The following is a 24,613-nucleotide window of genomic DNA, read 5'->3' as shown; positions in this document are numbered from 1 at the left end:
ATCAACTTTCCTTGAATTAGCACAATGAGTTATTTGAATTAGAACTCAAAAATTCTAATAGTGCTTTTCTTTTTCTCATCTTCCTGATTCTGACTGAGGGGACATCTCCCAGAAAGTCATATCTGTGGTTCTTGGTGTTACTCCTACAGCTTTCCTTCCTCTGATAATTTTGTAAGCATCTAATTCCATTCTTCAGATCCTTTTTGCTTAAATAACTAGAGTGATTTCTGTTTCTTGTAATGAATGTTAACTAACTTATTTTCTATCCTTGTTTGTTGTCTTTGATCAAGACAGCCTTAACGTTTTTCTCAGTTTGACTAGGATTTAGACAGACTTCTTCCTGACTATTAGTCCTGATCTCCCTTCTTGTAGAGCATTTACTTTAGAAAACTTGTAAATTATTTCTCTGTCCCTTTGAGATGTAAATCTTCTCCCAGGTTGTTTCCCAAGGACCTGGGAGTCATTCCTTCAAAATGTAATCCTGTACTCCGGAGGCTAAGGTGAGAGGATTGCTTGAACCCAGGAGATTGAAGCTGCGGTGACTTGTGATCACACCATTGCACTCTAACCTGGGCACTAGGGCAAGATCCTGTCTCAAAAACAAAACAAAACAAAACAAAACAGCAAAAACAACAATGAAAGAAATCAAAACAAAATGTAACCCTGGAATAGTGCCCCTATTTCCAGTCTCTTCAGGAGAGTAGAAGCCTAACTTCAGTAAGAGACAGTTAGCAAGTACAGGTGACCTATTGAAATTGACCAAATTCCCACCCACCCAAACATCCCCCCAGTACTTTTCCGTTAGCTCACCCGGCCTTTAAAAATGTTCCTGTCCCATTTATTTCAGTGGGGTTGAGTACAAGCTCTCTACTCTATTGTAAAAATCTCTGTCTCCTATTGCAGTACTCTTGAATGAAGTCTTCCTTGTCTGTATAACTTGTCCAGTGCAATTTTTCTTTTATACTTTCCATCTTATGGTGTAAAGCTTTGTCATGTTTTTCACAGGATAAGCAGCAAAGGAAAACTGTGTCATTTTAATTGCTTAAAATATATTTAGAAATATTCAATCAGAAGAGGATACAATATAAAAAAAATATAAAATACACTGTAATAAATGTGTATAACTACATGTGTTCTGAGAAATAGAATATTAGCAATAATTCTTGCCACCTCTATATCCCTCCAGGAATATCCCACTCCCTGAAGTAACTGTTCTGAATTTTATATTCAACATTCCTTTAGTATTCCTTAGAGTTTTATTATATATGTATGCATCTCTAAGCAATGTTATTAAGTTACATATGCATTTGAATTTTATAAGAGCAGTTATCAGGGCGTATTTTTATGCAATATGTTTTTATGCTCAATAATATGTTTGTGAGACTCAACTATGTGAATGACTAGCCATACTGGCTTTTTATAAACCCTGCAAAGATGTTTTTTTCCATATCACCTTTTATAGCCTCCTTAGTAGAGATCCCTGCAGAATCAGCTCAGCACATGAAAGAGCATTGCAAAGTGGAAAGAGTCTTGGATGAGGATTTGATAAATTTAGTCTCTTGGCAGCTATTTTTAAGGTTGATGTGGACATTGCCATGTCTTTTAGACTCAGGCCTTATTTTTTTCTTATAATGCAGTGTTTCAATAAATTATTTCTAAGTATCTCAAAATATGTATTTAATTGTTTTGTTGCAATTTATCAGGGAAGAACAATCAGAATATCTTCCAAAGTATAAACGATAATTAAATTTTACATTTCCCAACAGCCAGGGTTCAGATTAAACGCTATTGGACAATACATAGAAAAATAAAGAAAAGTCAAAAAGTTGTAGTTAGAGTAAGCATAGTCAGTGAGCAGTGAGAGCTGCCTGTAAAGACCTGTTGTCCCTATGTAGAAGAGTATGCTTAGGTTAACATGGTGTTGTGGCTAGCATGTTAGGCATATTAAGATACATTAGAAGTAATTATCTGATAGGAAAGAATCAATGGTTTCAAAAAATGTTCCTAATATGTACCCAGTAAATCATAGCTGAGATATTAGCTTATGGAGTACTTAGCAATGTTGGTTGATAGGTTGATGATGGAAATAATGAAATGTTTGACTAGCAAAAGCCAAACAAAATACATACAGTCAAACTATGTTTTGGTATGGAAAATTTTAGATTGTCATGTTTAACAAGAATTCTTATAGCCAACAGCCAAATGTACATAGACACAATACTTATATTCTATAGAACCACAGTATAACAAATACTAAGTGTAAAATATTAACTATAATACTACAAGTATTACAAAAAACATCATATATCTAGATGTCTATGGTAGTTGCTTTCCTCTGAATTTAAGATTCATATTAAGGGAATTATGAAGTATCTTTATTCTATTGCTTTCCATGTATTTATTCCGAAGTAAAATAAGTAAAGACATTTGAATATGTAATGCTGAATGGCACCACGGAAAAGCGCTGAGACATATCATACATGTACTCACTTTCATTTATACTTAACTGTGTGATTTTAGAGCAAATTATTTATTTTCTCTGAGTTTAATTTTCTCATGAACTAAATATAGATAGAATAATAGCCACCTGATAAACTGATCATGAAGATATGCCGAGGTGATCTGTACAAAATGTCTAGCATAATCATTTCAAATGATAAAAGCTAATAAATATAAGCTATTAGCAAAACTGTTTTTATTATCATTAAAAATTGCATATCTGCTTTGTAATTTTGTTGAACAGGATGGTCTGGACACCACTGCGAGAAGGAACTTGAGTGCGTTCCCAACTCATGTGTTCATCAACTGTGCATGGAAAATGAACCTGGCTCGACATGTTTATGCACACCTGGATTTATGGTAAAGATTATTGGTGGTTGTGGTTGTAATAATTTTTTATTCTCTTTGATATGCAGTAAACAATAGAAAATTACATGGTGAAAAATAAGGTTGGAGTAGTTAATCTTCAGTGCATCTCTCCTTCTCTGTCTGTACATGCTACACTTTTCTCAGTATTCCTCGTTCCCTTCTTGTCCATGCATCACTTGCACCCTCAGTCCTTTCTTTCAGGAGAAAAATATTCTGATAAATTGATCCACACCAAAGTGCAAGTGACTTAATGTATTGGCCTTTAATGTCTTAATGCATTTGGAAAGAGGATGCCAGTGGAGGAATTACTTAATACTGTCAGGGTCTTGGCAGAACTTTTATTTTGCCCAAGGACATAGTACTACTTCCAGGGTTGGGCTCAGCATATTGTATGTCCGAGGAGGACAAATCTGCTTCCTCAGCAAGTTTGAACTGGCCTGAACTCCATTAGCACTAGAAATGACTTTCCTTGGTAAAAAATCTCTATTAAAAAATAGCTTTTGACCACAGTCTTTTATTAAAACTGACCGCAGCCCATGAATATAGTGAAAAAAACGACGATTGGTAAGACTGTGTTATCAGAATTTTTAAATGTGTATTTATAAATATCATTATTAGACCAGCTTTCACTGAGATTAAGGCTAAATAATTAGAGAGGGAATATAGTCAGGTGACCCAGTTCAAGAATAAAGAATCATACTTCAATCATCTGGCCAGTGTATATAAAAGATGAACAAGTGTGAAGGGAAGTATAAATGGAGCTAGAAACTCCTTCTCAGAAGTGAAAGATCAGAAAGGAAAAACTAGAACCAAGAGTCTCTAGACGAGGTTAAGGAATTACACAGAAAAAAATAACCAATAACTGTCACCAAACACAAGAATTTGAAAAATAAATTGTGGAAGGACTTGGGCTTAATCCAGCGCTGTTCCCTCTTAAAAGATGTACCCAGGGCTCATAAGTTTTTTAGGGATATGAATGAGCTCAAACAGAAATCTTCTTTTCTCTGAGAATTTTCTAATTTTGTATTTGCCCTAGGAAAAAGATTTTCTTTCACTGCTCCCAAAGCAATAGATCTTTGGAGAAAATTTTCAGATGCTCTGATACTTAAATTGGAAGTTAGTTGGTACCAAGAAGTTATTTTTCTGACACCTCGGATTATACCAATAATGCCTTTCTCAAAGAGTCAGTATAAAGAGCAAAATACGGAGATGTGTCTTTTATTTAGCTTTTATATAGCTATATACACCAGGCTGTACTGGTGGAAGATACATAAAAATCTAAATAACTTAGAAAATCAATGCTTATTTTATATATGACATGTTTTCATAAACACAAATAACTTACTACCAAATATCTCCAAAATTTCCTGAAATAATCTCCTGGTGTATGTTCTTTCACAGGTGAAATATGAATCTATTAATATTTGAGCTTTTTCTTTAAGAAAAAAATCAAAGCTGAAGTATAAATACATTAGTATATGTTAGAAATATAAATATCTTGATAAAATATAGTTTTATAAGATCACATGTCTACTAAATAGGAGAAAATGTTATAGACATAATACATTTACATTTTAGTAAGGCATTTACTAAATTAATTTCAAATGGATAGTTTTGCAACCATTCTCTAAGTACTTGAAAGCTGAAACAAAATTTAAAAATTTGTCATAGCAAGAGATAATATTTGTGTGAAATGCTACAACGAGATAAGGGAGATTCAACTTTTGCTAATGCATTAGTTACACTTTAAAATGAGTAGCTAAAGATAGGGGAAATTTAGTTTATTTTTTTTATTTATTTATTTATTTTTTTTTGAGACGGAGTCTCGCTCTGTCGCCCAGGCTGGAGTGCAGTGGCGCGATCTCGGCTCACTGCAAGCTCCACCTCCCGGGTTCACGCCATTCTCCCGCCTCAGCCTCCGAGTAGCTGGGACTACAGGCGCCCGCCACCACGCCCGGCTAGTTTTTTGTATTTTTAGTAGAGACGGGGTTTCACCATGTTAGCCAGGATGGTCTCGATCTCCTGACCTCGTGATCCACCCGCCTCGGCCTCCCAAAGTGCTGGGATTACAGGCTTGAGCCACCGCGCCCGGCCAATTTAGTTTATTGAAACAGAATTTTAACACTGAAATGTTATTCATGCCAATGCTATAGCAGTATACATTTACTCTAAATTAGATATTCCTAGGAAATATACTTTTGAAAATCACATGCAAGTTATTACTTGGAATAGAAAATAAAATAATCTACTAAAGTATCAGAAAATCAAATATTCAAAATATTTGATAAAATATTTGTAGCAAGTTAAATTTGTAAATATTGAAATAGAATATTGAAATGGATACAGGTATGGGAAATGCATGAAAACATTAGAAAATTGCTTTTTAGGTTTATTTTTCCCTGCCCCACTAATCTTGAGTGCAAATGGGATATTAAAAGAATAAAAATCACAATCACGGGGAAATGTGAAACTTCATGGGTACTTCACTCACAGGAATATATCAAACTTGAGAGGGTCTTAAGAATAAAGCAGTTATAAGAATTAAACAAAAGATAAATTGATCTGCATTAATACTAAAAATAAAGTGTGTATGTAGAGTGTAGGTGAACATGAAAGCAGGTCCATAGTGGAGAGCTGACAATGTACAAGGGGTAAATCATAGCATTCTAGCACTAGAGTAGATGGGAAGAGACTAAACATTGCATCAGTTATCACATTCTGGTGGAACATTTGCTCACTTCTCTGTCAACTCTGAAATACTGTAAACTCCTGAAGGACAAAGATAATGCTAGACATTGCAGTATTCCTAAGAGTTCAGAGCACAGTACAGGCGGTCACTAATTTATAATTATTCAACTTTATGATTGTACGAGAGTGACATACATTCAGTAGAAACGGTATTTTGAACATCCCTACAACCATTCTGCTTTTTACTTTTAGCATGACATTCAGTAAGTTACATGATCTATTCAACGCTGTAATATAAAATAGGCATGGGGTGGAATGATTATGCCCAAGCTGTTGGCTAATGTAAGTGTTCTGAGCACCTTAAAGTAGGCTAGGCCAAACTATGAAGTTCAGTATATTAGGTGTATTAAATGCATTTTCTACTTATAATATTTTCAACTTATGATGAGTTTATTGTAATATAACTCCATCTTAAGTCGAGGAGCATCTGTACATGTGTTTTGATTTTGGTCATCATTGTTAAAGTTGTTTTATTAGAGTTCGTAGCATATTAGTCACAGTTGTTTTAAATTCCCAGTTTGATAATTACAGTTTCCCCACCATATCTGAGTCTGACTTCAGTGCTTACTCTGTCTCTTCTAACTACTTTTTGGTTTTTAGAATGTCTTGTAATTTTATATTTAAAGACATGATAAGTTGGGTAAAAGGAACTCAGTAAATAGGTCTATAGCTTAACATTTTATGTTTATCTGGCTAGGAGTCAGGCTGTGTTTGCTTTGTTATAGCCATAGGTGTCACAGGTTAAAATTCCCTCTTATATTTTTATTTTTATCTTGCTGTTGTATTTTGGTTTCATTAGAAAATTCTTTTTAAAGAAATGTGAGGTGTGGAGTTCTTTCAGTTGTAATCTCCTGTTGTTATAAAAGATCCCTGTTGATGTGGCAGTAAGGTATGGGGAGAGGGTAAGCCTTTAATAGTCCTATGATTAGGCTTCAGTCTTGGTGATCCAGTGCCTCTGGCTGTGACCTTCAAATGTGCCCCATTCCCTTAGGTGAGACAGAAAAGCTGCAGAGGGCTGGAGTTGGGTATGTCCCTTCCCACAGGTCAATTAGGCTCTGGTAAAATAGTTTCACTTGAGGACAAGCCTTGTTAAGAGGAACAGAATGCTCTGGGAGTCTTCAAAATGGCTATCCTCTCCTCTCCACACTGGAAGCATGAGGAGATTTTTCTCCAAACCTCACTGTGAGAACCTTGTAGTATTTTTGAACGTAAAGTTCATTACAGTGTGGGATATTCCCTAAGAGTGGGGTCCCTTGTAGTTTCTAACTAACTCTCAAGCTCGTACACACTGAGTCTCCAGCATTTCATCAATTACAGTTTGTTTTTCTACCCTGGTTTTGGCTCCAGCAGAGGTTTCTGCCTCTGAATTTCTGCTCTGGTAAGCTATGATTCTTTGTACCTGCCTGACTCTCTCTCCGATGTTTGGGGGCAGACGTTTTCCTTTAATGGGAAATGACTTCAATTTTCTTAAAAATCTGAGGAGAGTTGATTTTTAGTTTGTTCAGTTTTTCTCTTACTGTGTAGATGAGAATGACGCCATCCAAATTACGCGCCAGACCAAAACCCACAATTTTGTGATTGTTTGAGAACGAAAGAACCTATGAATATATTTATTAAGAAAACATGAATGGATTTTCTTTCATTCATGTAATTCAATGTGTCTTTTAAAAAATGGATTTTATTGTTCTAATTAGGCTTCTCAGGTATCTCAACTTGAATGGTGATCCTGTTTTTCAGAGTCACTAGAAGTCTTTATGGGATTGTTCAAAAGTCATTAATCTGACTCACAATCACATTCTCCATTAACATGTAAAATATGAAAAATTAAAAATTTTCTTGCATGTGTACTCTAATTACACCCACTGATATGGTAACACATGCAACCTGTAAAGAACATTCAAGTAATTCAAATAATTGAAATATGCTTGTATTGAATTTTTAATTGAACTTGAAACAGTAAAGCACAATTCAAACCAATAAGCCTTTTCCCTAACAATTTGTAGCAATTCTCTTCACATCCAATCCTTTTCTGTTCACCTAAACTTCCCTCTAACATCTTTCTTCTTCTCAGAGATCTTCTGAAAAATGGCAAATTTTTTCCTGGTTACTTTTATTTAAGTTACTTTAAAAGTTTCACTAATTAGGTCATCATATAAAAATGTTAATTCAGCTACATATTTACAGGATTAGAAAGGATTAATATTACTACAATTATTTTTGTTTAATTATGAAGAGTGATGTGGGAAGTAAATAGTCCCTGCTGGATAGGGAGATGGGAACCGGTGTTTTTTTTTTGTTTTTTTTTTTTTCTTCTGAGAATTAATTTTTTGAAAATAACATTAAAGGTCTGAACTCTCAGGTTTTTCTTAATGTTTTGAGCTATGACAATCTCTGACAAGCCGATAATTAGTGCAGATTATTCGTTTTAGCAGATCCAATTACAAAAGTGAATCCAAACAAGATTAAAGTACTTACATCATTTTGAAATTCAAATGTTCTGTAAAAGAATTTAAATGACAGAATGCAATTTTTGAATGTCCTATACTTGCTGAAAAATTCAAGGAAAATGATCATTCTCTTTTTCATTTGATCAGAACTGCTCATTTCTTCCTCGGTAAATGAAATTCTGCCAAACAAGATTGATCTCCATGCATTAACCAATGAGTGCCTATTGGTCAGGCTTATTGTGTTTTGTAAATGATAGAGTCGATGAAAGTGTTAATTACAGTTCTTAAATTAAAACACAGATATTTATATAGTGTGGAAGCTGTATTTGTATTAAAATGAGGAAAAAATGGAGAAACTATTTTCTGAGAAAAAAGGTTCTCAGTTCTATAGAAGGACAGCCTATTTGTGGTATTCAGTTTTTAAATGTCATCTTCAAATAAACCTAACACAGAAGACACCAGTATAGTAAGACAGACAAACATTTTGATACATGTCTATGGTTCTGGTCTTTATTTTCTCATGAGATAAACTCATCAATTTTATCAACAAATATTTACCAAGTGTTTTCTGTGTTTGAGATGACTTGTTCTATTAAAAATAATTATCTCTTAATAGGAAATAAAGGAAAGATGCAATTTTAGAAAAACTCATAATTCTTTTTTAAATAGATATTTTTGTGGTTTTGACATTTATCCTTATTTTAATTCAAGTAATTTGTATTTTAGATCAGTCAAAACACATCCTTTGGATACTCACTGAAATAATGTATTTGGAAAACTTATAAAGAAATACATATACACTAGTCTTACATTCAAATTAAGGAAAAGAGGACAGGCTCACATCTTCTTGCAATGAACTAAAAAAAAATCAATAATGCTTTTATTCAGGTGAAATTTGATACTTTGCTCTAATGTATGTTGAGCATAATTGTTTGCAGATCCTTAAAATGATATAAAAATCAATTAGTATCAGTTTGTTATCCAAAGAGAACACTCAGCTGTATGGAAGAGACAAATAATGTGTGGGATAATAAGGAAGTCAGCATTGGGTGCAAAATGCAAGAAACCGTATGATGAGGGAAATAAAAACATTAGCTAGGACACTTATTTGGTAGTAATATTAAAAAATAATAAAGCAATTGGCGAACCCTGAGTAAAGTAGTCATTAGAAGAGATTTCTCAATGGACAAAAGATAATGGCTTCCTCCTAAGGATTAGAAAGATACCTCTAAAAGCACTGAAACTCAATCTGCACCACGTAGTGGAAGTCCACCCTGAGGGTTTGCTCAGTACTGCTAATGAGAATGCTAACTATAAAATAGCCATGAGAAATAAGGCTCCATCTGCTTCTCAGGACAAGTTTTACCACAAACAACAACAACAAAAAATACACACAAAAAATGTATTTTCCTCTCACCAAATCAATTAGGCTCTGGTAAAAGAGAGCCAAGATCCTTGCTTTTATGGAATCTATCAACTAAAAGCAGAGGATGGCAGTGGGGAAGACACCAAATTATTGTGTTTATTTATTTGTTAATTTGTTTATGGGCAGCAATGAGTGCTATGGGGAAGAAAAAGGTGAAGGGATGTGTATTCTGAGCATTTCTAAGCAACACAGTGACAGTATTTTGTAATGCAAGGTATGTGAGGGTTTTGGAGGAAAAAATGGTGCAAACGAATAAAAACATAAATATTAATGAAAAGAGGAAGCTTTCTGTATTAAATAAGTATAATGTATAATGAAAAAATGTAATAGTTTCAGAAGTAGAATATTTAAAATAACAAGTTGCCTTACATTTTATGTAATAGACATGGCACAGCTATGATGTACAATCTAAATGTCTTATAACATGCTGGGCGCAGTGGCTCATGCCTGTAACTGCAGCACTTTGGGGAGCCAAGGAGGGTGAATCACTTGAGGTCAGGAGTTTGAGATCAGCCTGGCCAACATGATGAAACCCCGTATCTACTAAAAATGTAAAAACTATCCGGGCGTGGTAGTGGCCATCTGTAATACCAGCTACTGGGGTGGCCAATGCATAAGAATTGCTTGAACCGGGGATTTGGAGCTGGCAGTGAGCCGAGATCTTGCCACTGCGCTCTAGCCTGGGCAACAGAGTGAGATTCCAAAAAAAAAAAAAAAAATCTTACAACAGTAGTTTTTATTGGTAAATTGAGTATAGTAAAATAATGACCAGCTCATAGACCTATTTAGATATAAAAGATAATGAATGTCCACCTTTCATCTTTATGCATCAGATTTTTGCTTCAATGTGATTGGTGGAAGAATGTATTTGGTAGAAACCTAGAATATATTTAGTGTCATATATTGACTCAAAAAAGTAATGGCTTAACATTTTAGATTTCAATGAGATGGAAAATTCTCTGAGCTTCAGTTTCTTCACTTATAGCATGAACGTGTGGATGAATTAAAAGCTTGGCCATATGGAAGATAACATTGTTAACTCATTGGAGAGTTGGGCACAGAATTTTAAATGCCCATACTTAGAGACTGGTAGATCAGTGTTCTTTCCTCCATGCCATATATCTTATGGATTTATTTTTAAGATAGATAACTAAATGTAATATCCATTTATTTTTAAGGTTATTATATGTCAGGGCTGAATAATGTTCCATTGTCCAGATGTACCTTGGATTATCCATTCAACCTACTGAAGATTGTATTGATTGTTTCCAGGTTTTGGCAATCATCAATAAGGCTGTTATAAATATTCTTGTGGAGGTTTTTGTGTGACCATGTTGTCAATTCATTTGCTATACATCGAGGCACACACTTGCTGGATTATATAGTAATAGTGTGTTTGTTAGAAACTGCCTGTTTTCTGAAATATCTGTACCATTTTGCATTCACACAAGAAATTAGGCAGCATTTTATTATTTGTATAGCAATTACTAAAGTTGTAATTCAACAATTATTTTTGTGGCTATATATTTACTGTTTGACCAGCTACTCTCACCTCCCTTCCTCTCCTTCTCTATTCCCTTCTCCCTCTCTGGTCTGCTTTTCTTCTCTTCAGTAAGTTCCATAAAAACAGGAACTGTGCACACATTACCTACTTCTGTTCTCTAGGCAGATACAAGATAGTATATTCTAAATAAAATTTTGTTGATTATTATACATGAAAAAAACATGAATGGATTACAATTATTGTGGTGTTAATCACAACTAAGCACAAGAATTTTGTGGAACAGTCTGTTGAATGAAATATTGTACACTGTTAAAGATATAATGCATTGTTTTCTACAATAATATTTAGAGTGATTTAAAATATCACTTGAGCCATAAGCTTCCATTAAAATGTTATTATTTATGAAGGAAGCCTAACTATTTGCCAGACTAAATGTCTTGGATACTTTACCTTATTGAATGATTAAAAAAATTTGGAATGTAAGAATCATTATTTATCCCTATTGTGATGATAAGGAAACAGGCTCAGAGATGTTGGTCGCTTATTCATAGGTAGCAAATGTTAGAATGTAGTTCGTCCAGTGAATCCAAACCCTGTATCCATGAGCACTATGTCAGAAAATTTTCACTCTGCAACCAAATACAGTTCTAGATCTTCTCACTCTGAGCCATACTCAGATTTCTTTTGGTGAGCACAGACTACATTAACTTATATAAAGATCAGCTTATATATTCTGTTATGGCCTGAATGTTTGTATCTCCCTCACCCAAATTCAAATGTTGAAGTCCTAACCCCTAAGACTGTGGTATTAGAATGTAGGGCTTTGGGGAGGTGATTGAGTCATGAGGTTTGAGTACTCATGATTAGGATGAGTGCTCTTATGAAAAGGCTGCAGATAACTAGATAGTCCTTTCCAGCCTGTAAGGACATAGCTAGAAGGCACCATCTGTGAGAAAGCCCAAACACTAAACATCCCTCAGCTTGTACTTCCAGCCTCCTGATCTATGAGAAATAAATTTCTGTTATTTATAAGTTAAACAGTTTATGATATTTTTTGTTACAGCAGCCTAAACAGACTAAGACATGGTTCCTTCAAATTCTTTTTTTTTTTTTTTTTTTTTAACCAAAACTTCTTTTTTTCACATGGTTCTTACATGATAACAAGTGGAACTGTGCATTTTACACTTGCTAGATTATTCGATAAATAATTAAATTCTGGCAAGGCAGTGGGAGAAAATATAACTTGCATCTATTGCATTTTTTATGATAAAAACCAGTCTCTGTTTCTCTGCTTTTTCTGGCATTGCCACTGAGAAATGACAGGGTTTTACACTTCTCTTTTGACTTAGAAGTCTTTTTTTTATTCATACAGAAACCACCTGCTTTATGCTTTTCCCCCCTTAATTAAAAATGAATAAAACTAAGAAAAGAGTCAATGTGTAGGAAGGAAGACCTGTTGGTTGTTGCTCTCCATGCAGCTCAGGGATACAGACGTCCAGCACAGCATATCTTGCTTGCTGTTTTTGATGTATTTTGGATGTTAGATGGTGTCCTTGTATGATAGTGTTTGATTTGGTTTTGCCTTATTTTCTGTAACTGTTTTCATGTCATTTGCACTTGAATTCCCAAGTAAGGAAAGGACTGTGTGCACATTCCCAGAGTTTGAAGATTAGTTTCAAAGACATTCTAACTATAAGGCTGACTCACTTCAATCTGAAAGGAGAAAGAAAAAACTGTATTGCCACAGTATGTTGTAGAAAATGAGAGAGGCTTGAAAGTGTTCAGAAGACATTGTTCTTAATGTTCTCAAATGAAAATGCCAACTTTATGTTTCCAATGATAAATCAGTTAAAGAAAAGTATAAAATGATCAGTGTATTCATTGGTGTGTCACATGCACACAACTGTGGCTGTTTGGGTTGGTATAGAATACTACTCCATGGGAGAAATGGATGAACAAATTATAGAATATATTAACAAATACGTGTTGATAGAGGTATAAACACAAGATGCTATGGATGGCAAAATAAAGGTATGTAGCCCAAATCTGCTCAGATTGGCCCAAGTAATAGCCCCTATAGGAGGTCAAGTGTAGCAAGTCTGCTTGAATATAAAGAGACATTGTTCTAGGGACAACAGGTAGGAAAGCTTGCAAGTTACTTTCAAGGAGTGTGAATGGAAAGATTTGAGGTAATGTTATTTTTTAAATATCCTTTATGACACATATTTTAGCACTTAATATCTATGTATTATTGAACTTAGATTCTAACAACTATTTAAGATATTTATCCTAAGAAGCTCAAATTCATAAGAGATACAACATGCAAGAAAACAATTATAACACAGAAAAGAAATGGATAAGCAGCCTAAAATGTAAACACGTAACATTATAGTGATTCAGAGAATGAAGACATTATTTCCAATGGAGAAATATAAAATGTTTCATGAAATAAATGTATTTTCTCATAAGCAGTCAGTTGAACATTCTGTGACTAAGGAAAGCTTCCCTAAATGGTATAGATATTTGGTGGTAAAAAAAAAGAGAAAGTTTTAAATTTCTACTTGCCAGTTCTCAAAAATGAGTTTGGGAATATTGGGATCCTCACATTGATGACCCACTAATTTACCTACAGTGTCTGCTAATTCCATGCATTCTTACTAAAATAGTAGGAAAGATCAAACAATTTGAGTTCTGAAATGTTTCATGGCTCTTTTACTTGTACACACTCAGGGTTCTGTATCAGATATCAGCGTCTAGGACTGCTAAGTCATAAACAGTGGTCTCAGGGAAGTCTTTAAGGTATTTGATTTCAAGTAGGTGAGAATTTAGAAACAAAAATTCAGAGGATGCTATTGACAGTAGGGCCACAGAGTTTTAGTTATGTTATATATAACTATATATATTAGTCACACTGATAATTTGCACCTGTAGTAATTATGAGTTATTAAATTGTTCTGATATGATGACTGACACAGAGTAATTTCTTCATTTTGTTATTTGGAGTTAAATACAAAGTACTTAAATTTAAATTAAAAACAATGGTATTTCCAACATGAACTTGGCCATAGTCAAGCATATAACTTTAACGTTCAAACTTTTTTTTGTTTTTAAAACTCAATATCTACAAACGTAGTTAGTGTAAAGAAGGCCATTGACAACTATTTGATTAGGATCATGGATATCAAAAATAATTGACATGTAATTAAACTTAATCATTGTGAAAAGTCGAGAAAATCCCATATATTTAAGATTTGGGAGTAACCTAAATACGTTTCTCACCATGTTTTCAATAAGAAAAATCAATATTCAATAAGAAATAGCCAGTGATATTGTGTGCTAGGTTAAATTGTTTTACTTTTTTCTAAGAAGAGTGGTAAGCCGGTGATGACTTTTTGAACTGAGGAATGACCTGGTCAGACTTTTATTTTGAAATATAACTCTAGCATATATTTGGTACATAGTAAATGTGCATCTGAGACCTTGCCTCTAAAACAATGCATCTTGACCTCTTGCCTCATCAGCTTTCTGCAGTAATATTTGTTGCCTGAGCATCTGTCTCTAGTATTAACCCTGACTTCTCCCCCGAGCTATGCTTTGTATTTCCCTTCTTATTGCATCTTCTTTTGGATAGACTAGAAACAAAAGTGAGATTCAGTGCATTCCTTAAGATCGTTATTCCTCCATTCTTTAGTCCGCTAGAAGATCTCCCTGCAGATAAAAATTACACGGCAAATCAATGAACTTGTGTTTTCAGAAGCATTGCCATTGAAGCAAATCCCCTGAAGTTCTGGTAGCCAAATGCAATAAGGAAAAATAAAATTGTCCTTAAAGACTTCACTACCAATTATCACACACCAGGGAAGAAGTGACTATTTCACATTTATATTGTTGTCACCCCATAAAACTTAGATGGAGCTTGTGTGCTTCTATTTTGTGAAAATTTCACATAGTCTTGATGTTCTTCAGACTTCATACAAATTTATAAAATTATGGACCCATAGCTTTTATTTATGGTCTATGATTTTATTCTCTTTAACCTTGAGAAAGATGAAAATAACTGATTTGAATTAATTGACTGACATACTTGAAAATGTTTTGAAAAGTTTGGGCCATACATTGTTATGTTACCAGACAGAAAACATCATTATCATCCTCCCCCAGGAAAGACATTTTAAACTTTCATGGCAGGGTATTGTGGATAACCTAGTAAAATAAAAACAATGTTACACTGCAGTGTCCCAGGCAATGACTCTCAGGAGCCATTCTAGATGAAGTATTCTAAACTGAGAGAAAGAGACAGAGATACAGAGAGAAGCACATAAATTTGATGTAACATGTTCCACCTAAAAATTTAAAAAAAGGAAATAATGCAGATGAGGGGAATGAGAACTCCTGTTGTGTGTTGTCAAGTTGTCATAAAGGAAGAAAAGAATACCAGCACTATATGTATTCTTGAGAGCTTGATCCCCTTTTTGGTAGATGATTGAGGCAGAGAAAACACACACACACACACACACACACACACACAAAACAAACAAACAAACAAAAACATCCATTTACTACTCTACACAGCCTAAGCAGAGCGATAATTCATGTGGTCTGTAGTACTATCTATATAATCCATTAAGATAGACTCTGTGGAGAGGACATGCATAGATCACCCTTTCTTCTTCAGATATGACCACTGACTCACCTCCACAGAACCAGTTTGAATGATGAGCATCTACTTCTGGAAACCCTATCACATATAGAAAACTACATGAAGGGGCTTTCCTTTTTGGAATCTTAGATAATGTGTTTTTTAGATCACAGGGTTTATATGAGGCTGTATAAGATTTTGATAAACAGTCTACATGGTTTGGAAATCTGAGAGAGACTTCACCAGACTCCTCTAAAATTCTGAATGATTTCCCATCTAATGGTTTTTTTCAAGAAGGGTGAAGTTCTGTGTGCTGTTGGGAGGCAATAGAGGTTTTCCAGTATTTAAAAATCTCCTGATCTCTAATCTCGCTCTTTCCACTTCAACTCATTGTGTTATCAGTCTCAGTGAAACAAAATCTCTGTGGGGTTATGCTTTTGAAATGAGGAAGAAAAAGGAAGAGGAGCAGAAGTAGGATAAGAAAGAAGAGAAGGAGGACGGAGTAGAAGTTGGAGGAAGAGGAGGAAACAGAAGAAAAGCTAAATGGGACTAATTATTTTGTCCTGTGACTATTATTTTCCTATAAATCTTTCCTGGTTTAAAATAGTTATCTCAAAAAGGGCCAGAGCTACCAGGTAGAGCAGTGTTTGAACCTAGAGGCACTACCTTGTGGAAGATTAGCATGTGTGATATTACATATGCTAATGTCCTAGCCTGGTATAACTCATCAGGAAGTCCCCTCAATACAAGAGGCAATTGAACCTATTCTTCTACCAGCTTACATTTTTCCTCTAGTGACTTGCTAAGCAACCAGAAAAACTCACCCAGGGATCTGTTTTTATTAGTCCCTAAAGCCTAGGAGCTACCTGACACATGTTTAAGTGGGATGGTTGTAAATGGCTTTGAGATTACTTAGTTTTCCAATTGCTAAATTTTCAAATAATTTACCATTTATTTTGAGTTCATGTTTGGCAGCATTAAACATTTCTTTTTTAAAAATTTCTTTTTTAAATTATACTTTAAGTTCTAGGGTACATGTGCACAGCGTGCAGGTTTGTTACATATGTAAACATGTGCCATGTTGGTGTGCTGCACCCATTAACTCGTCATTTACATTAGATATAGCTCTTAATGCTATCCCTCCTTCTTCCCCCTCCCCACAATAGGCCCCAGTGTGTGATGATCCCCTTCCTGTGTCCAAGTGATCTCATTGTTCAATTCTCACCTATGAGTGAGAACATGTGGTGTTTGATTTTCTGTTCTTGTGATAGTTTCCTGAGAACGATGGTTTAGCTGCATCCATGTCCCTACAAAGAACACGAACTCAACCTTTTTTATGGCTGCAAAGTATTTCATGGTGTATATGTGCCACATTTTCTCAATCCAGTCTGTCACTGATGGACATTTGGGTTGCTTCCAAGTCTTTGCTATTGTGAATACTGCTGCAATAAACATACGTGTGCATGTGTCTTTATAGCAGCATGATTTATAATCCTTTGGGTATATGCCCAGAAATGGGATGGCTGGGTCAAATGGTATTTCTAGTTCCAGATCCTTGAGGAATCGCCACACTGTTTTCCACAATGGTTGAACTAGTTTACAGTGGCACCAACAGTGTAAAAGTGTTCCTATTTCTCCACATCCTCTCCATTTCTTAATGAAAAATCTTGGAATAAGGTGGAAAATGTTTCTTGATGCATGTTTAAATGGGATGGTAATAAATGGCTTTGAGCTTACTTAGTTTTCCAATTGCTAAATTTTCAAATAATTTACCAATTCTTTTGAGCTCCTGTTCGGCAACATTAAGCATTTGTTAATGATAGACCTTGGGAAAGGGGGAAAATGTTTCTTAACTGTAGAGGACACAGAGAAAGAGTTTAATCGTATTAATCGCACTTCCATTTCATCTGTCATCTTTGGTTTCAAGGCAGACTATTCACATGATATGGGCCCTTATTACTCAGAGTAAGGTTGATGACTCTTGTAATTCAAGACTGGTACTTATTGAACTGCCATATTTGGATGGTTGTTTTTCTTGTAATATAAAGGCATCTAAAGGGCTATCCTGTGTTTCAAATTTTAATTAAACAAGTTATGGGTAAAAATACTTACATTTTACTTGCTCAACTCTTTAACCTAATGTACAGAGGCAATTTTGTTAATATAATTTTATATACATTCAACAAACACTAATTGGTTAGCAGCATACAAATAGTGTGCTGAATACAATGCAGAATGGAATGCAGATAAATTTCTACCTAGTGACATTTACAGTGTACCAGGAATTACATATAAATCAAGGCAATAGAAAAATAAAATATCCATGCATCCATGGATGCGGCTGGAAACCATCATTCTCAGCAAACTATCGCAAGAACAGAAAACCAAACACCGCATGTTCTTACTCATAGGTGGGAATTGAACAATGAGATCACTTGGACACAGGAAGGGAAACATCACAACCAGGTCCTATTGTGGGGAGGGGGTAAGGGAGAGGGATAGCATTAGGAGATATACCTAATGTAAATGATGAGTTAATGGATGCAGCACACCAACATGGCACATGTATACATATGTAACAAACCCGTACATCATGCACATGTACCCTAGAACTTAAAGTATAATAAAAAAAGAATAAATTATGACAAAAGAAAAAAAAAGAAAAAGAAAATATAATTCAAACTGTATTTAGTAGTCAGGAGAAAAAGAAAAAGTTATTGTGATAGAAAAATAATGTAGATAGTAGAAAAGTTTTCTCTAAGGAAGGGACCTTGAAGTTATAACCCGCGGGATAAAAAGAAATAATCCAAAGCAAGAGTGAGGGTATGGATGTGCTGTCAGATGTATCAGCATAAACAAGGGTCATGGGGGAGTAAAAGATCTTGTCCTGTATGGGACAGAAAAGAATGGATAATGGAAGTTGAGCACGGTAAGTATGGTGGGGGCAAAGGCATAGAAGTGCTTGCAGAAGTAAACAGGGTCAGATTAGGTCGAGAGTCAGAAAAATAGCAATTAGTTTGAATTTTATTCAAATGCAATTGACATATATACTAACAAGTTTTTTCAAAAGGGAAATGATATGATCTTATTCAGGTTCTTAAAATATCCCTATTCTTCCATAAAGAAAGATCTAGAAGGAGGTTAAAAGTGGGAGTGAAGAAACCAGCTAGGCTCTAACAATTATTATGTAAAAGATAATAATGGATTGATATTTGTGGCAGAGCAAAATCAGAGAAAAGGCTGGATTTGAAGTGTGTTATGAAAGAAAAATTAGCAAGACATTGTATTGAGTGGATGTGTGAGACAGAAGAGAATGAAAAATCGGGAGGACTTCAGCAATAGAGTGATGATAATAAATTTCCTGTGATGGGACAGGTGGTTGAAGAAACATGTTAGAATGGAAGGACTGACCCAGCAGTTCAATACTGTACACGTTATGTTTACGGTACCCATGAGATATTTAAATAATGATTCTAAATTAGCAGGTGGTTATATAAGAATGCATTTCAGAGAATTGTGAAGTAGAGATATAATTTTGGGACTTATCAATATATGATATCTTTATAGTCTTTTTGAATGTATGACTATGCTTCTGGGGAGAATGGAGAAAAAAAAAAGGTGAATACAAAGCTATGATAAATTCCAACCTAGAGGCCACAAAGAAAAGGAGCCAATAGAGGAGATTGATAATGAATAGGAGAAAGAGGTAGAAGGTTACGGAGAAATCAAATTTGTTAGAAGGTGGTAGTTAAGTATATTGAATATTGTTGATGATTTGAATAAGATGAAGATCAAAAACTGTGCTTTGTATTTCACAGCACAATAGGATTTCTGGAATTTCACTAGAACAGTCCTATTGGCAAGAAGACATGAAAGCTAGATTAGAATGGTTTGAGGAAAGAATGAAAAGTTTAGATGATTTAATGAATATTCCTTTCAATACATTTATCGATGAAAGGGAAAGAGAAAAATATGTATATACTTAGATAAATACATGTTTTCAATATGTTTCTCTTAGTTTTTTCCAATAAATGTTTACTGACCATCAAGTATATCAGTATGTGCCAGTCATCATATTAACCCCGGCCATTCAGTGGAAAATGTAACATAGCCTCCTGCCTAGGGGCACTGGTAGTATGCTGGAAAAGACATATAAATCAATTTGGCACAACAACAGGAATGTCATTAAAAACTATAAATATTACCATGAACCTACATACTGATTTTGTATGCAAAAATCTTTTTAAAAACCTAGAAACAAAAATATTTATCTAGCCCAGTAATATAGCACAAAGATATCTCAATATTACCTGTTTTGGAGCAAACATTTGATATTTGATTATTACTAGAGTTTTTTTATTATTATGGGTAAATGATATCTTCAGAATATTATTCTCACTTTCTGGTTGCCACCTACTTTGCCTTTTGTCTCCCAATCAAGTTAGATGACCACATAGAGAAATATGTCATGTATCTTTTATAGAATACTGAATCTGTTAATATCTTAATGAGGAAAACAGAAACCATTTGTAACAAATAATAGAGATAATTGGATATACAGGTGAAAAAAAGAGAGCTGACAATAACCAGAAGTTAATGAGGTAAACAGAGGTCTGCAGTGGCATAAAACCACTCCATTTCATGGCTGGAAAGACAAAGGGAAGAGGAACAAGTCATGTGAAGTATGCTGGATTATTTTCTGTATTATGTACTCCTTATTTCAGGTAGAAAATAAGAATAAACCACAACATTTTATCTTCAAATGTTACTGTAAATAGAGTGAAATATACTAATAGTCCACTGGATTACTCATCTGACAAAGAGCTAATATCCAGAAGCTATAAAGAACTCAATCAAATTTACAAGAAAAAAAAACCATCAAAAAGTGGGCAAAGGATATGAATAGACAATTCTCAAAAGAAGACATTCATACAGCCAACAAACACATGAAAAAATGCTCATCATCTCTCACCATCAGAGAAATGCAAATCAAAACCACAATGAGATACCATCTCACACCAGTTAGAATGGCAATCATTAAAAATCAGGAAACAACAGGTGCTGGAGAGGATGTGGAGAAATAGGAACACTTTTACACTGTTGGTGGCACTGTAAACTAGTTCAGCCGTTGTGGAAAACAGTGTGGCGGTTCCTCAAGGATCTAGAACTAGAAATACCATTTGACCCAGCCATCCCATTACTAGGGATATACCCAAAGGATTATAAATCATGCTGCTATAAAGACACATGCACATGTATGTTTATTGCAGCACTATTCACAATAGCAAAGACTTGGAATCAACCCAAATGTCCATCAGTGACAGACTGGATTAAGAAAATGTGGCACATATACACCATGAAATACTTTGCAGCCATAAAAATGGTTGAGTTCGTGTCCTTTGTAGGAACACGGATGCAGCTGGAAACCATCATTCTCAGCAAACTATCACAAGAACAGAAAACCAAACACCGCATGTTCTCACTCATAGGTGGGAATTGAACAATGAGATCACTTGGACACAGGAAGGGAATCATCACACACTGGGGCCTATTGTGGGGAGCGGGGAGGGGGAGGGATAGCATTAGGAGATATACCTAATGTAAATGACGAGTTAATAGGTGCAGCACACCAACATAGCACATGTATACATATGTAACAAACCTGCACGTTGTGCACATGTACCCTAGAACTTAAAGTATAATAATAAAAAAAAAGATTGTAAAGTCATTGCGATAATAGAAACTGTTTTGGGCAGATCTTAAAACACAGTTTGTGATGATTAAATTTAATTGACAGTGATGTTTGTTAACTAGACTGTCAGAGTAGAAGATTGTTTTAGTTTTATTACCTAAAATAATCGACTTTAGCATAGAACTGTTGATAACAAATCTTGATGATGCTTCATGTATCAAAAATATAGTATAGTGGTTTGAAGTGTGGGTTCTGGAGTCTCACTTCTTGGGTAAAAATCTTGGCTGTGCCATTTTCTAGCTCTATTATCAGAAAATTAGACAGGACTACAGGTAACACTGCTTTTCATTAAACCATACTTTTTTATTTTATTGGAACTATTTAAGAATAATTCTCGAGAGACTCATATCTTTAACTTGTTACATATCTAGTGCCAATAAGCTTCTCAAATTTAATATACTTAAACAGAAATTGTGATCTATCCTCCAATCTGTAAATGGTCTTCTTTAATTTAGTAAATTTGCTTGCCTTATTTAATTTTTATTTCTATTTTATTGATAGGAATACAAATTTACAAATCATTCACTAAACTTCTTTTGTTTTCACCCCATGCATCTAGTCTATCAGCATATATATTACAGGCTCTGCCTTCCACATATATCCTGAATACAAACTTTACTCACTATATTCACCATTTCCACTCCAGGTCAGTCAAATCATTTCCCTTTCCTAGACCATTGCCTGCTTCCCAAATATACTTTAGCTTCTATTCTTCCCCCCAACCCAAACTCCATTGAGGGTCTATTATCTAAAGTAACCTTTTTATGATATCAATAAGATCAGAACTTTCTTATTTCAAATATTCCAATGGCTTCCCATAATTCTCAGAATCAATTACAAATTCAACAACAAACAAGAAACCACATTATCTGGTTTCTAGTCACCTCTGTGACCTCACTTCTACCTACATGGCCTTCCCTTATTCTCTTTAACTGTCCATCTTGCTTTTACGTAAACATACTAAGCATTTTCCTGCCCGCAGGCCTTTGCACTGCCGTTCTTTTCACCTTCAATACTCTTTCCTAAAATACTCACGTTAATTTATATCACTGTTCAGAGAGGACTTCCCTGGCCACTGCCTCCAAAACAGCCCTTGCTGTTTTTTCTTATTATGTGTTTTGGGATATTTTGTCTTAAAATTACTTATCACTAATTGATATTAATTAATTCAAATTTATTTCCTAAAATACAAAGTATATAATGGAAACTTTGCCTATCTTGTTGACCAATTCATTTCTAACAATTACAACAGTCACTGGCACTTAGATACTGATCAATAAACGCTTGTTGAGTGAAGACATAGAGGGCTATACAATATCCATGTGAAAACAGATGACCATATTCTCATAAAGCTCTAATTCAGAAAATCTTATTTGCACGTTCTTTCTCAAATATAGATTCATAAAGAAAAGAGTTTTTTTAAGTCATTGTGTTTCATAGAAATTACTGTATCATTTTGGTACCTATTAGGGTTTTAATACATATCAGTGACTCATTATGCTATTTGTAGTAGGCACTAAATACTTGTTTTGCAGATAAATAAATGAGGAAAAGAGAGATAGATTGGTAAAATAAATTATAGTAAGCATGAAGTTGAAAAATATGCAAGTTAAATGTTTACTGAGTTAAAGCAAAGCTAAATATTTGAAATTCCTGTATTTGCCCTGTGAAATCAAGCAATTGAGAAAAAGAAATGCCCAACCCTGTTTCAGATGTTTTCTTTTGGTTTTATTTCCTTGTTGGTATTAAATAATATTATCAGAAATATCAGGTGAGGCAAAGTTTTGTGTGTGTGTTAGGGCAATGACAGCTGCTATAAAAATAACCTCCAAAATTCACTAGATTAATATAATAGGAATATATTTTCATTCAAATCAAGTTCAAATGAGTGTCCAATTTCAGCTACTGTCCTTCAGATAGAGATTTAGGGACCAAGGCTGTTTCCTTCTTGTGGCTTCATCATCTTTATCATGTGTCTTCATAAGTCACCAGGGTGAAGAAGTTGGAGGTTCATACATAGCAGACTTTTATGGATCGATCTAAAAGTGGCACACATAATGATCATTCACATTTCATTGATTAGAACTAAGTCACTTGGTCACAAAAAATGACTGAGACATATAATCCAAAAGTAGGAGGAAATAACTTTAGTGAACCTGTACTAAACTTTGCCACACAGTTTGGGATTTAACTAAGGAAGATATAGAAATTTCTCTAGGATAAATTGTATTGACATGCATTGGGGTGTGTGTGTGAGTGAGTGTATCTATATACATATTCAAAATTTGTATTAACATGACCAATGAATGCATTAATATAATCAATAGAGAGGAGAGAAAGGTCACATAGTTATGATCTACTTGGAGGAACATTTAATAAAATTATACACATTGCTAGTTCTTGGAGAACATAAACATATTTGCTATTAACTTCAAAATTGAGAAAATAAATTTGCCTTTGGGAGTTAAACTCCAAGAACAGAACATAATAGATGTGAGCCTAGGCATGCAATATAGGAAAGAGAAAGTATGGCTTCCTTTCTGCTGAACTTAAGTTTAACCTGGAATAATGAATGTGGTAATATATCTAATGATTTAGTAGTCCACATTATTAGCATATCAGAATCGTAAAGATAAATGTTGGCAATACCGATGTTAACAGGAATAAGGATAGATAGCTTTAACCAATGAACAAATATTTCAGATCTGTTAATGAGATCATTCTTATGGTAATATCTTACGGGATTAAATGTTTGAATCACCTACTTCTACATGTTCTGATATAATGCTCATCAAGAAAACCTGTTCTTGTATAGCTATGCTGACAGAGAGAGAGGGTTTGATAATTCCCTAATTCTGTGATGGCAATTTTTCAAGGTAATTGATAATGGCTTCTGATTGTGATTTGGGAGAAAACTGCTGACCAGGGCCATGAAAGTATTTATTAGCTATATAACAGCAATATTTTCATTGTAAGCTGGCATTGTATGTTGGCATTCTGATCTCTACCTAGTTTTATACACATTTTCTTCAGTCTGTGAAGCCTTTCCAGGGCTTGTTGCTTACCTTAGAGTAGAGAAAAGAAAAAATCACTGGGTCTTTAAGGTGTGGAATCAGATTCCATTATTTTTCTTGCTGTTTCTTTTATCATTTCTACATTCTTATCATTTCTAGATTCTCTTTTCATTCTTTTTTTTTTTTTTTTTTTTTTTTTTTTTTTTTTTTTTTTT

At 34.4% G+C, this 24,613-nt stretch overlaps 1 protein-coding gene across 1 annotated transcript in view; it reads left to right on the top strand.

Moving 5' to 3' along the window:
* Positions 1-24,613, top strand: part of EYS (eyes shut homolog (Drosophila)) — a 2,114,515-nt gene that overhangs the window by 1,228,337 nt on the left and 861,565 nt on the right. Inside the window, exon 23 of the mRNA XM_025382342.1 lies at positions 2,744-2,859. Coding sequence (XP_025238127.1) covers positions 2,744-2,859 — 116 coding nt within the window. The remainder of the gene's footprint in view (positions 1-2,743; positions 2,860-24,613) is intronic.

Source organism: Theropithecus gelada, chromosome 4, assembly GCF_003255815.1.
Source record: "Theropithecus gelada isolate Dixy chromosome 4, Tgel_1.0, whole genome shotgun sequence".
Taxonomy (NCBI): domain Eukaryota; kingdom Metazoa; phylum Chordata; class Mammalia; order Primates; family Cercopithecidae; genus Theropithecus; species Theropithecus gelada.
Note: the sequence above shows the minus strand (reverse complement) of the source record. Positions and strands in the feature narration are given on the sequence as shown.